At 33.9% G+C, this 15,753-nt stretch overlaps 1 protein-coding gene across 4 annotated transcripts in view; it reads left to right on the forward strand.

Annotated features, from left to right (window-relative positions):
• Positions 1-15,753, forward strand: part of LOC114338024 (transcription factor SUM-1) — a 182,735-nt gene that overhangs the window by 79,412 nt on the left and 87,570 nt on the right. For all 4 annotated transcript variants that reach the window (XM_050651260.1, XM_050651259.1, XM_050651258.1 and 1 more), the window contains exon 5: positions 4,608-4,686. In XM_050651260.1, the coding sequence (XP_050507217.1) occupies positions 4,608-4,686 (79 nt within the window). The remainder of the gene's footprint in view (positions 1-4,607; positions 4,687-15,753) is intronic.

The following is a 15,753-nucleotide window of genomic DNA, read 5'->3' on the forward strand; positions in this document are numbered from 1 at the left end:
AACTTTAGACTGAAATCTTTGGATGATATTCAGTGATGTTGACTTTGCACAGCCCCAGAGGTGTAGTCCGTAGTACCAAATAGGTTTGAGTATTGCTTTGTACAGAAGAATTTTGTTTTGAATGTTGAGTTTTGATCTGCGCCCAAGAAGACAATACATTTGCCGGAATTTCAAGTCTAGCGTCTTCTTTTAGACTGGATATGTTTCTTCCAAGTAAGACGTTGGTCAAGATGGAGGCCAAGGTATTTAGCGTCTGTTACTGTTGGTATTCGTACATTTTCCATTCTTACAGGTAAGCATGTGTTGTGGCGGTTGGTAAACGTTATTTGAGATGATTTTGTTTTGTTTACTTTTATTCGCCATTTTATGTACAATTCACTGAGTATGTCCAGATGTTGTTGCAGGTCTTGTGAGGCTTGTATGGGATCTTCATTTACAGCTAGTATTGCTACGTCATCAGCAAAGGAAGCGATCGTCGTATTATGAAACTCTGGTATATCGGCTGTGTAGAGTGCGAAAAGCAGCGGCTCGAGAACACTCCCTTGTGGAACTCCGGAGTTAATAGGACAGAGGCTGGATTGTTGGTCTTTGAATTTTACAGAGAAATATCTATTTCATAAGTAGGATTTGATTAGGAGGAAATAGTTAATAGATAGTGCTAATTTTACTTTGTAAAGCAGACATCTCTGCCAAACTTTGTCAAACGCTTGTGAGATTTCTAGGAATACAGCGTTGCAATATTTCCTTTTTTCGAAAGTTTTTGATATTTCATTTACTATTCGATGGACTTGTTGTGTAGTAGAGTGATTTTCCCGAAAACCAAACTGATGTTCTGGTAGTAATGTTAGGAATTCATGATCTGCGTATATTCTTTGTAGCAGCAATCAATCAAAAATTTTGCTAACGATTGGGAATAGGCTGATGGGTCGATAAGATGTTACTTCATTGAGCGCTTTGCCTGGCTTAGGGATCATTATGATTTCTGCAAATTTCCATATTTTTGTAAAGTATGATAAGCTTAGCATGCGATTAAATATTACCGTTAGCATAATGATGGCCTTAGGAGGAAGTTGTTTTCGTGCTTGTGCTGAGATTAAGTCATAACCTGGAGCCTTTCATGAGTTTAGTTTGGTTATTTCTTTCTTGACTTCTATAGGAGAAAAACTTTTGATTGGAAGGGACATTTGACATGCTGTGCTAATTAGTTCTTCCACTTCTTCATCAGGGTCTGGTGGCTCGGTTTGAAATACACTCGTAAGATGTTCAGCAAAGACGTCTTTTTCTTTGTTACCTTCGTAGCCGATAAAAAATAATCGTTTCTGCAGAGTGTGCGATGAGATCATTCGGAACAAAATTAGCTGAAAGAGCGCGGCTAATATTCAAAGCACGAAACAAATAATAACAGATAATGCCGGCTACCGTGTAAACAAAATACCGAAATATTTAAAGTATCTAACGAAGTAATGATACCTATATTTTATAATTCTCGGTTTACCCTCTCCGTGGCTCAGTGGTAAGAGAGCCTATCTCTGGATTCAAAGATCGTGGGTTCGAATGTCATCAGTTCTTGGTTTGGTATTCGGTAATTAGAGTATTGAGTTGCAGTAAAGAGAGTTGGAGTCATAGATCTAAAAGACCTAAAATCAAATTTGATGAGTTTTTCAAAATCATTCATGCATCCCAAATTGCTTTGTGTAAATTTTGCCAACATAGAAAGATTAAAAACTAACCCGGTGTCAGTTGTGTAGACATTTATTCATTTGGTTGGTCTTTACTATGGCTATGTTAATTAAAGCTTAAAATGTACACTCTGTTACGTAACTGCGAGACTTGCAAGACTCTTGCTGGAAAACCAAGAACAAGACCGGGAGCGCAATACCAAGACCAAGAACAAAACCAGGTGTATTGGCGCCAGACCAAGACTATATAAGTCTCGTCTTGTTTTTGCATTTGGGCAACACTAATTTATGTGTTTGCATCATAAAAGGTATACAGAATGCCATAAGATCCCTAACACCTGCTGAATATTAAATTCAGGAGCTTATGGTTTTAAAACAGCATCTGAATATTCTATATAAAATTCAGCCCAGAAAACTCCTATTTTCAAATTCTAAATCAGTTCTTATTTTCCTTACCTCTTCAGTGGCGACGCGTGACTTTTTCTAAAGTGTTCCCAAACCAGGTGTAAAAAAATCTTATTTAAAAAAAAATATTTTGAACCTCCCAAATATAAGTTTTTGTTTTCAATCCTGTGGGATAAAATTAAACAAATCACTATTCCCAAATTATATGTATGTAATTATGTATATGTAACAGGTATAACAATAAATAATAAACAATCTAAACATACACTGTGTGTCAGCCAAATGGAATAAATTCAATAGTTCAAATACTAATTGTTTTTTTGAAAAATGACTAAATCTGTCGATTAGTGTTTCAAATGGAAATTTTTTTCATACAATAATAATGTATGCAGGGTGTCCCAATTTAGAGATATGACGTCATCGTTGATTTTCTTAAATGGCAATACTGTCATTTTGATAGCTATTTGGATAGGGTGTGTAAAGTTATACATAACTGCAAAATATCAAATTTTTATTCCTTACCATTTACAAGATAATAAAAAATAACAAAGTCGTGTCTGTAATTTGGAATAAATTCAATAGTTTAAATACTAATTGGTTTTTTTTAAATGACTAAATCTGTCGATTAGTATTTCAAATGGAAATTTTTTTCATACAATAATAATGTATACAGGGTGTCCCAATTTAGAGATATGGCGTCATCATTGATTTTCTTAAATGGCAATACTGTCATTTTGATAGCTATTTTGATAGGGTGTGTAAAGTTATACATAACTACAAAATATGAAATTTTTATTCCTTACCATTTACAAGATAATAAAAAATAACATTAAATTATTATTCACACACGCTGTATTATTCTACCATAAAATTAACATAAAAAAATGAACAAGTAATAAAAAGAATAGATTTTGAAAACTATTGTTCATATTTTAATTCTTCCATTTTCGATAATATCATTTTTTTTTCTTCAAAATTGTATATAAAAAAAATATACAAGGAGAATAACTTTTCAAGTAGTTGATCAATTACGCAATACGTAGCAACCTTGTAGCAACACTCTTCCATGTTTAAATGCACGCACACTGTAATCTGTAATAGGTACTAAACTAATGTTACCAATCCTCAAAATGGTGACAATACTGATATACACAGCGTGCCCGCGCGCCGTCTCTCGTCGCTCGAACAGAGCCGTCGCTCCTTCAAAATTTTCAGAAACGAGCTAGTCCCGAGCGATAGCGAGGTTTCTCCTGCGTTACCACTGGCAGTATTGGTAACAGCATATAATAAAGTGCAATTCATTTATCTCGCCAATATTTTCGTGCGTCTAGTTGGCTATTTACTGAATTAGGTACTATTAACAAATATTTCTGTTAGTAAAAAATATAAATGGAATTATTTCACAACAGTCATAAAATATTTATTGCAAGATTTTTAACTGTTACCAATGGTAACAGTGGTTACACGGACGCTTCGCCAGTGTACCTCTTACTTTACTAAACACTGAGAATATTAAAATCTCAGTACAATTGAAATGAAACTATCAAAATTCGGTAAATCCCTTGTAGTAGTAAGAAGCTTTTCTTGCAGAACAAGAAAAGAAAATAAGAACTTCAGTGACAATCTTATTTAACAGCGAATTTGAGGTGGCCTCGTAATGGAACTGTAAGATTCAAAAGAAAATTCTCTTAAAATACTGCTTTTTAAAGTCCTGTCACGCTCTAAAAATAAAGAATAGAAAATATTTATCAGACTCTGCAAATTTTACTCTAGGGTTTGAATACGATTTAATTTATTTAAAACTTATCGTGTTTTAGATTAAATTTGTTAATTGTTTATCTAATTGCTGTAGCATACATGATGTGAGCAGGTGAAAATAAAAGTGGCATAAGTCAATTTAAGGCATGTCTGAGGAATATAGTAGTTTGCGAAAATATTTTGAAAAAAAAAATTAAATAAAACAATATTGTAATACAAGTATGTACCTGAAAAAAGTCTACTTTTAAGTGATCAAGCTAATTTAGAAATATGAATTCTACATGTTTCATATCATCATTCAACCCGGATCTATCCACTGCTGAATATAGGTCTCCCTCAGTATTTTCCAAGTATTTCTGTTTTGTGCTATTTTTGCATCCAATTTTTGTCGATCCTTTTATGTCATCAGACCATCTTGTTGGCAGACGACCTCTACCTCTCTATATGCTTCTTGTCTTGGTCTCCAGTGTATTATTCGCGGTGTCCATCTGTTATCCGACATTCTAGCTATGTGCCTCGACCAGTTCTACTAAAGAGTCATAAAGCATTATTCAATGTTATCTTATCTGAATGATAATGAATGTAGACAATGTTAGAAAAGACAGGAATAAGTAGGTTGACTGTTAGAATAGAATTATTAAAGTGGAACAAAGATGACTGGAAAACCAGTATGTTAGTGATGGGTCAGGTATATTTTTCAGTTTTTGTAAGATCAGGGCTTTTTGGTTTAATTTTTTGTAATGCTGATTTCTGTTCTTGTTTCAGAATAGTGCAACAAATCAATTCGTTTGTGAGAGGCTGCAGCAGTTCAGTGAACCTCTACAGAGATTTAATGCCTCAAATGGTAAGTTTAATTAACATGAAAATTATGAAAGTATAAGATTATACAGCAGGTTAGAATACATTGTCTGTAAAATCAACAAGAATCAATAATTCTGTCAATTAATTCTTTATTTCTTTCTATCGACTGCATATGGAACAGTCGACGGAGTTAAAGTCAGGGAATCTAGATGGTCATGGTCATGTTGACGAACAGTAACTAAAAAATGTGATGATACCGGTCGTGCACAAAGTATAAACATCAAATGCAAAAAATCTAAGTACACGACACGTTAGTGGTGCGTTAAAAAATTGGAGGCCTACTAGTTGTCTGTATATTACTCCTATCCAAAGCATTTATAATAATTATGTTGTTACTAAACTACCGCATGTGAAACCAGCCTATGTACCTAATGATTCTCGATGCGCGAGTAAAATAACAGTTATACATATTGGTAAGCCTTTTTATAAACTTAACTTATAGTCTGTATAACATAATTACCTCTCCTAATTAATTTGAACAACGCCTATAATACAGTCCAGTGGCGTACTGAGTCTACTGAGCATGGTTCCGCGAGTTCCGTGGAACCAGGGCCCGGGCCCCACAGGGGCCCGCTCTAGCGGCCTTTTTGCTTCTTTTGTTTCTTACTTGATATGGGCATTTTGAACCACAAAACAGTACACACTAGGAATTCTAACTGTTTAATAAATTTTAATTTTTGTGTTGGTACTTATAAATAAAAACGAAGAATACCTACCAATATCAAAATCAAAAAATTTAAAAACAATATTTATTAAGAAACACAGGGACTGGATAAGTCCGGAACTGGATGAACTGACTAATTCTAAACAACTTTTTTCTATACCATTTTTATTATTATTAGCAAAAATATAGCTTATAAAAAAGTGAAAAAAAATTGTGTATGTATAAGGTCTGTAGACCCAGTAGAAGCACAATTGTAGGTAATGAAAAGTGAGTTCTTACTAGTCAAATTCCAAATCGAATATTTCAACGTGAAATAACCAAAAAAATCAAGCAATTTTCGGGGAAAACTCAAATTTTTTAAAATATTTGAAAAAAGCTTTATTTTTGTTTTTTAAAAAAGTTTGTAACATCAAAAGTAAGTAAGTTACGATCAAAGGAATGTTGGTCCATTTTTTTGTTGGTAAAAAAATCGTGAAATCACTCCCAAATATTAGCATCCAAAATTAAATTAATCGTTACCGCTTCAGAAATTACTTTACTTTTTATTGTTTACAACATCTGTAAGATTCATTGGTTCAAAGTGCTTATTTTTGAAAAGGCTGCAGGTAAATGGGCTTAAGCGAGTCACTAATCACCAGTGTATGCAAATTTTGAACAGCCATATTTTAACCAAGTTTTGTCTTCAGGAAAATAAAAAGTCCAAAATACAACAGCAAAACCTATAATATAATTATTTAAAAATATTTTTTTACTACTTGCGATTTTTGGTACATATCACCAATAACTACAAGAGATAAAATTTATTTTGAGCGCTACATACTTAATTTTGATGCTAGAAACTTTCATAAAAAAGCTTTTTAAACACTTTAAGAAAGTTGCGATGAGTTTTTTCCTAAAATTGCTTCATTTTTTGGTTATTTCAAGTTGAAATATTTTATTTGAAATTTGACGAATAAGAACCTACCTTCTATTACCAACAAATCTGCTCCCATTGGGTCTACAGGCTTCGTATATACATAATGTTTTCTTTTTTATAAGCTATATTTCTACTAAGATAATTTTTTTCGATAAAATACTTACTTTTTGAGTTATTTGAGAAAAACAGTCTTAAAACATGTTTTTTTTTTGTTGAAAAATAACCATATTCACCCGCAAATAACTCAAAAGTATTAACTTATAGTGAAAAAACACTATAGAACTAAAGTTGCTTAGAATTATTAATCAGTTTATTCAATTCCTGACTTATCTTAAACGTATGTTTTTTCACCCCTGAGAAGAGGTGAAACTCACCCCCAGGGCAAAGGTACCCATCGGCACAATATCACTTTTTTTCTTTGACATGTTAGCCATGTGTACGCCAAATTGCATGTCAATCCAAGCGGTATTCTTAAAATTACAGCAAAAGTTCTGAGTAAATGGACTATAAATTAGCTTGAGTTTTTATAAATATGTATATGCAGTGGCGTAGTTAGGGTGGGGCGGAGGGGGCGGTCCGCCCCGGGTGTCACCCTTTCGGGGGTGACACCCAAGAGACCCGATCACAAAAAGAACGAATCGTTAATTTGTAACTTTACTCACTTTACAATCAAAATACAATTGGATATTAATTTATGAACACACGAAATCGAGAAAAGTCGAGGTCAAATAGGTATTTCTTGGATTGTTTACGTTAAAAGGAAAAAAGCAGTTGATCTAAGTAACGAAATTCTCAAGAAGCTTGAAATTGATGGTTTAGATATTATGAAGTGCCATTCACAGAGATACGATAATGCAGCTGTTATGAGCGGCGTAGGTACATGGGGGACTACAAACTATTATTAAAGCAAAAAACAAAAACGCCATTTTCGTTGGATGTATTGATCATGTAATTAATTTATGTTGCCAGCACTCTTTTGCACAAAATTCATCTAGGGTAACATTTTTCGGAACCATAGAGGCAATTTTTAATTTTTTTTTCTGCTTCCACTAGCTCCTGGGAAGTGCTTATTAAACACAGCAAAGAATCTGTTAAACAACTTTCCACAACGCGTTGGAGTGCTCTCTATGCGGCAGTTAAAGTATTGACAGAACATTTTGATTGTGTTGTTGCTTCAAATGAGAAATTATGTCATCATTTCTTTTGGAATAATGTACTAAGAGAAATACATTTTTGTCAGATTGAATTGCAAAGTAAAGACATAACCTTTGATCAATCAGCGACCAGAATAGGGGCACTTCGTCTTCATAAAGCAATAGATTTTGCCACGAAAACGTATGAGGACGGCAACATTCCCACGAAAAACTAATTCGACGTAAACAAGGAATGGATGGTGAGTTAACTACCGATACAGGACTCACATTTCAAGCCTAACTTCAAAAGGATATGCTAGAATGTTTTGACCTATTTAATGTTCAATGTCCATTCATGTACTTTGATCTTGTGTCTTGCTTTGCTTTTCACGAACAGTTGAATTTAGCTGTTTCAACATTTTGTGACTTTTACCATGAAGAAGTATCAGACGCAGACCTCCTGCTATAAATACCAAGGCTCAGAAGAGAAGCGGCCAATATTATAGCCTCTAAATGGTTAGTTGTAGACTTTATAAAATTCATTGTGGAATGGGATTTCATGGAATCCCTCTCAAACTTAATGGTCGCATTAAAATTGTTTATGACCATTTGTGTATCGGTTGCTTTATATCAGAGAAGTTTTAGTAAGCTAAAATTAATCAAGAAGCGAGCAACAGTGGCGCAAACAAGGCTAAATAACCTCGGTTTATTAACTTACTATCGAACATGAAGCAACACAAAACATAAATAAGATTTATAAAAAATATGATTTCAGATTTTGCCGCTAGTAAAGCTAGAAAAAAATATTTGAATGTCTTCCCCACCGTACTACATAATATATCTTGTATGTTACAGAGATCTCTTATTCTGTCGTTCAGTATTCTGTCTCTCAGTGTTTTCCCAGTTATTGACCTCAACGTTCTCATTTCTGATGTTCTCAGTATCCTCTTGGTTTCTGCTGTGTCACATCTTGTTTCTATCGCGTACGTCATGATCGGTCTTACACATGATTTGTATATGTATGCGTACTTTCCCTTCCAGCCTAATATCTTTGTTTCTCCAGATGACATCCCTTAGACATCCTGACACGTAATTGGCTTAATTTGCTTGCTTTCGGACGCTGTCTTTAACATCTCCATAACTACATATTTCGACTCCCAGATATTGGAATCTCGAGACTTGTTCAATTAGTTCGTTGTTAATTACTAATTTGCATCTTATGGATTCCCTTGACACTACCAGAGAGTTTGTCTTAGCTGTCGATATTTTCATGTTGTAGTTTTTCGCCACTGTATTGAAAGTTTGTGCCATTCGCTGTAGGTTATCCTCATTATCGCTATAGCCAATGCTCATAGAACCGATTAGCAAGCCTCGGATACCGGATAGAAACATTTTTCAAGACTATTTACTACAATTTCATTAACTATAATTCTTAATTTTTTCATTATTCAAAACATACGTTTATCGGATTTTCGTCGATTTTAACAATCTTTATTTTTAGTATTTGGGGTGACACCATCCATTACCGCCCCGGGTGTCACCCATGCTAGCTACGCCACTGTGTATATGATATATAGTCCAAGTAATGAAGCTTAAAATAGGACAAAACCTCAAAATTTTTACAGAATGGATCGATTTGCTTGAAAATTTGAGAATAAGTAGTGGATAGTCCAAGGATCAAAATCTATATCATGCCAAAAGGCGCTTTTACCATGGGGGTGGTTGCCACTCCATCTCGGGGGTGCAAATTTGTTTTTATATTTTGACCAAATGAGTTGGTAAAAACATTCATTCTTAGCAAAAAACGTTCTATATATTTTTGTGATAAAATTAATAGTTTTCGATTTATTCGCTATCGAAAGTGTTAGTTTTATATCGAAATAATCAATGTTTTTAATAAGTTTTCTGCTAATAACTCCAAAAGTTTTCGTTTTATCAAAACAACTTTACTTAACAAAAATGTACCTTTGGAAAAAATAAACAAAACCGTTTTCTTAAATTTTCTTTAAGACCAATAGTAATTGAGTTATACTTTATTATATGTTAGCTCTTCTTCGTCAAATGCTAAATATTGTAGTTTTAAAGTCAAAAGACGGGAAAACTATGCATTCTTCGGGGATAACTTGTTCAAACTATTTTAAAGTATTTAAAAATATCTATCTCCATAAATAGAAAAGAAGTCTCTAGCTCAAAAATTAAGTGACTTATAATGAAAAGAATGTGAGTCCCTATTTTTTTCAGCAAAAAAGTGATCGGAAGCAACCGCCCTAATCACCACCCTAATTAAAATTAGTCATTGACCTTATTTGATCTTCTTTATTTATGTATTATTAATAGGTTCTAAAAGTTTGACCGGCCTAGAATGATTGGTTTTAAAAAAATGGAGTTAAAAGCGAATAACGAATTTTTGTAGTTTGGAAAAAATGGCTTTTTCTTCAGAATAGAAAGATTAGCATCAGAGATACGAAAAAATGTTTAATAATGAAATTGTAGCTTATTTAATTTCCAAGAGCCTGGTTTGCAAAAATGTTTTCTACGGCAAAATTCAGTGAACTATTGACAGTTAACACTTGTAATAACATGCAAAAACCGTCTTTACCAACCCTTTTAAAGTCACCTCTTTTTGCGACTGAGGATTTTTAAAAGATTTAATAATAATATGCTTATAGATCTTATAAAAACCTATAAAATTATTTTTTACCAAACTTTCTAAGATCAAAAATAAAAAAGTTACGGTTAAAAATTCAATATATTTTTTTTTGAAAAAATACGAGAAATCCAATTGGAAGCATAATAATGTAAGTTAGCGGTGTTTTTAGTCATTGGTCTTATTCATTCTTCTTTATTTATGTATTATTAATAGATTCTAGAAGTTTGAGTGGCTTAAAATCATTCTAGAGTTAAAAGCGAATAACTAATTTTTGTAGTTTGGTAAAAAATGCCATTTTCTTCAGAATAGAAAGTTTAGCGTCAGAGATACGAAAAAATGTTTAATAATGAAATTGTAGCTTATTTAATTCCCAAGAGCCTGGTTTGCAAAAATTTTTTCTACGGCAAAATTCAGTGAACTATTGACAGTTAACACTTGTAATAACATGCAAAAACCATCTTTACCAACCCTTTTAAAGTCACCTCTTTTTGCGACTGAGGATTTTTAAAAGATTTAATAATAATATGCTTATAGATCTTGTAAAAACCTATAAAATTGTTTTTTACTAAACTTTCTAAGATCAAAAATAAAAAAGTTACGGTTAAAAATTCAATATATTTTTTTTGAAAAAATACGAGAAATCCAGTTGGAAGCATAATAATGTAAGTTAGCGGTGTTTTTAGTCATTGGCCTTATTCATTCTTCTTTATTTATGTATTATTAATAGATTCTAGAAGTTTGAGTGGCTTAAAATCATTCTAGAGTTAAAAGCGAATAACTAATTTTTGTAGTTTGGTAAAAAATGCCATTTTCTTCAGAATAGAAAGTTTAGCGTCAGAGACACGAAAAAATGTTTAATATGAAATTGTAGGTTATTTAATTCCCAAGAACTTCGTTTGAAAAAAAATTTTTTATGGCAAAAATTGAGTGAATCGTAAATGAGTACAATTGATAAAACATTGATTTTTTCGATATAAAACTAACACTTTCGATAACGAATAAATCGAAAACTAGTAATTTTATCAAAAAAATGTATAGAAAATTTTTTGCTTAGAATGAACGGTTTCATCAACTTTTGTGGCCAAAATATAATAAAAAATTTCCACCCCCGAGATGGGGTGGCAACCACCACCATGGTAAAAGCGCCTTTCGGCATCATATATATTTTGATCCTTGGACTATCCACTACTTATTCTCAAATTTTCAAGCAGATCGATTCATTCTGTAAAAATTGCGAGGTGAAAAGCTTCGGTTCCTGGACTAATATATTTTATGATATAATATGCTGATTTATATTTAATGTTTATTAAAAACTTTGATATACAATGTGTGTTCTTATTGGGCGAGCAGGCCCGCATCACAACTGGAACCAGGGCCCGCTGATCTATCAGTACGCCACTGATACAGTCCAAATATCTCTGAAAATATTTTAATAATTTTGCTTATGTATATGCCTTGATTGTAAGGCGGATTAATCCGGAAGCAAGAGTATTAACGACTGAATTAATTTATGAAGGTGGTTGGTGGGGTTTGGTATGCAAGTAGCAGTTGTGGTTAAGTTTTCGGCAAAGAAAGTACTAGAAACCTTGAGAGAGATTCTCTTGAATGGGTTTGAGAAGATACCAAGCATCCTTGCCGTACATTCTTGCTCTAATGACTTATAAGTTGGCTGTAACTTTTTCCGTTCTATTTATTTATTGTAGGAAAGTTGTATCATTTTGATACAATTTTCCATGGAAATCACTTAATTCGACAAATTCTTTTCCCGTAATTAGCGATGTTTTTCTTGAATTATTTTTCTTTTTTCCGAGCTTCCCTGGACAAGGTATTGTATTTCGTCCGATACCGATGTGTACTTTCTATTCTAATTAGGGCTGATCCCGTTATTTTAGCCGTTTTTATTCTTAAGCAAAATAATTTATTAAAACGACGTGAAAGTTCGGTTTCACGTACAATCTATATAACATGGTTTGGGGCGTGAGCATTTTTTTAACGCTTCCAGTAACGGCATAAACCAGTAAATGAGCTCTTCTTAATGCGACACTAAATTTTGACAACATAAAATAACCACGGCGTAAAATTGAAATAAACGATCTTCTCTAACATTTGGTCCCGATATTTATAAAACACTCTTAAACCCGCCATACATATAAATTTTATTTGGTATTCCCCGTTCAGCGGGATCCAAGACAGATGTTTCCTCTCCTAATGCCTAAATCGTGTCTTCGTGACCGTTTGGCAACATCCAGTCATAATATCACAGAAATAGACAAATCGTTTCGTCCCGGTTTTTAGCTTTTAAAAGATTTGCCCGCCCAGGTCATATGTCAAATGTCAATGGATCTTACATGCCGGCTGAAAATCACGGACGGAATGCCTTTCTCGGCGTTGCTGAAATTGTTGGCTTGATTACACACATATACACGACTTGAGGTCTCTTCGATTGATACAATAATTTCCGCAGACAAGACGACCCTAGAGGCGCATTCTGATGATTGGAATGGAATTGAAGGGTTAAAGTTGATCAACAAAAGTTAAATTAGAGTTGAATGAGTGACGTATTCCATTAAATACACTGATGGTAACAAAAATGCAATACTTTGCATCCGGTTATTTATCTGGATCAAAAGTATTTCTTTGTAAGCCTTATCTAAAAATATATGTCATAAATTTTTTTATAAAAAAAAACAAAAAAGATATTAAAGTTTATTTCTGTGTAGGTATTTAACTTGTTTATTTATAATTTTTGGTAATTTTGGATTGCTTTTGATTTACCCAAAAAATGAATGGCAAAAAATCGCGATCATTGGGAATTTTGTCATTTTAATGACTTCAAAAAAGGACGCATTACAGGCATGAAAAAGGCCGGTTTTGGCTTACGGGAAAGTACCCCGCACAAACCTTATGGAACTTAGGTCCCAGTGGATTTTGTTTATACTTTGGGAAAATACTCTTTGAAGCATCCTGATAAAAAGTTATCATGGGCACAACTCAATCGAATGAAGGATTTTCAAGATATAGAGGCACACACTCGGAAAATTATAAGATTTACTGGGTATTCCCTGAGTTACTGGTTATCTGGCAACATGTAAAAGTTTGGATCAAGTAAAATACTAGTAGTCTAGGATTTTTTCCTGGCTATCCAATGGCGACCTTTACTTTGACCTTGACCTTCAACGGACGTCTAAACAGATTACTCATGGGCTTTTGGGATCGCTAAACACGAATATGCCATCAGAATTGACCTCTGGAGGACGTGGTGGCCAGGGCCACTGCAAGGGACGTCATCTTCTAGAGGTTCGATGGTTTTCGGCATTTAATTGATGCAAATGAATTACTGGTGGGTTTTTTGAGGTCGCTAAACACGAATATGCCACCAGAAGCGACCTCCGAAGCACCTGGTTTCCAAGGTCAATGAAAGGGGCTCCTGGAGTTTCGAGGGTCTTTGGTACTACATTATTGCAAACGGATTAGTTATAGGTTTTTGGGGTTGCTGAACACGAATACGTGATCAGCCCAGACACAGGAGCACCTGGTGCCTAAGACAGGTTATCTTCTGGATTTAAAAACCTAAGAGTAATCCATTTGATTCCTCTATTCCACGGTTCCTGGAGACAAACTCGATACGGAATAGAGCTCGGTCTGGTAGACCCCGAGTTACCAATGATCGACAGAATAGATATAGCAGAATTTCCATCTGTAGAAATTCTTCTGTGTCTGTACCAGCCCTCCAAAGAGAATTCAGGCATGCTACAGGAGTCAGAGTATCGTTGGCTACAATAAGAAGAAGAATTTTAGACCCAGGTTTGAGGAGTCGTCGACCAATAAGAGTTCCGCAGCTACAACCTAGACATGTTTTGGACCGCCTCCAGTGGGCTCAAGAACACATACAGTTCCGCCAACAATTTTGGAATTTTGCGCTTTTTTTAGACGAGACCAGAAGCTGTTTAAATAGTGATAACCGGCGAATTTGTGTGTGGCGAGAGCCAACAAGAGCTGCACAACTAGCTACACACGAATTCGCCGGTTATCACTATTTAAACAGATTCTGGTCTCGTCTAAAAAAAGCGCAAAACTCCAAAATTGTTGGCGGAACTGTATATGCTCTTGAGCCCACTGGAGGTGGTCCAAAACATGTCTAGGTTGTAGCTGAGGAACTCTTATTGGTCGACGACTCCTCAAACCTAAGTCTAAAATTCTTCTTCTTATTGTAGCCAACGATGCTCTGACTCCTGTAGCATGCCTGAATTCTCTTTGGAGGGCTGGTACAGACATATAAGAATTTCTACGGATGGAAAGTCTGATATATCTATTCTGTCGAACATTGGTAACTTGGGGTCTACCAGACCGAGCTCTATTCCGTATCGAGTTTGTCTCCAGGAACCTATTCCATATCCGTGAGACATCACTCTGAGAAACACCCACTCTTTCTGACACGAACCGCTGTGAATGGCCTTCTTCAACTAAATCGATAATTCTTATACGGTCCAACTCAGAAATTACAGTACGATTCATTTTTAATCACGTTTTCGAAAATTTCACCCGAATAAATTTTTCAAATGTTTACACCTTGGCAAAACCAGGTCAATTAAATGGGTAGTAAAATAATATAGAAAACCAAAAATGGTCTATTTAAAAAAAAAGTCCATTGAAGAAGTGATAAAGATACGGATTTATAAAAGCGTAAACATCGTGAATGCGAGGGGTGATGCATAACTTTTGAAACTATGTGTATATACTAAACACAAAATCAATCAAATAAAATTTTAATACTCAAAGTATATGTTGTATTAGGTTTCAAATTGGACCGTTTTTATATCAAAGATATGTTAAGTTTCACGTTTAGGTGAAAAGAAATAATTTTTTGTGAAAGAATCGATTTAATTTTACGGGATTACTGATTTTAAATGAGTTTTTTAATCCATCAAAAAATTTTATTTAAAAATGATTTTTTTGGACTTTTTAAATGAAATTTTACATATAATAATTTAAAAAAATAATAATAATTAAAATCCTTTTTAAAAGGTATAAAATTTATTAAAATTCCCTTGAAGGGCTACATCACGTATGCAGGACGTTTTCGATCTAATACAGATCATCATCAGTGCTGAACAGGATGTTCACACCCTACTCCACTTAAATTGAATATATGTAGCTAAAGACCCTTTAAAATGATACAGGCATGGATACATGGACAAAAATTGTTTTAAATAACATGCATGTTATAAATAATTACATAATTTGGTGTAGTATCACATTTTTTTCAAAGGGCTGGTATTTTTAGTATCACCCTATAGTGTGATACTTCTAATATTGTGCATCCGAAGCACGCGAACGACCGTGATGATCGTTTAAACCACCATAACACAATTTTATCTGTCCTCAAATGTGTCATTACTGTTTTAATTATTATTGTTAAAGAATAAAACGGCTTAGAGATCGTGCACAAACACTTAAAACACATCTGGCAGGTTTATTTATTTTACCGCCTTGCAAGAAGACTCACGACTTGCAGAGAGATAAAGAATACCGACACTATATCATAATAAAAGTACTTTGTAAAATAGATTGGCCGAGTCTAATGGGCATCTTTCAGTCGAAAATAGGACCGCCATAAAAATTTCGTGATTTATAAAGTACCGGGAGCTTTATGACATTATGCTTGCTTCTGTTTTTGTTTGAGGTTC

This window comes from Diabrotica virgifera, chromosome 5 (genome assembly GCF_917563875.1).
Source record: "Diabrotica virgifera virgifera chromosome 5, PGI_DIABVI_V3a".
In the NCBI taxonomy this organism is placed as follows: Eukaryota; Metazoa; Arthropoda; class Insecta; order Coleoptera; family Chrysomelidae; genus Diabrotica; species Diabrotica virgifera.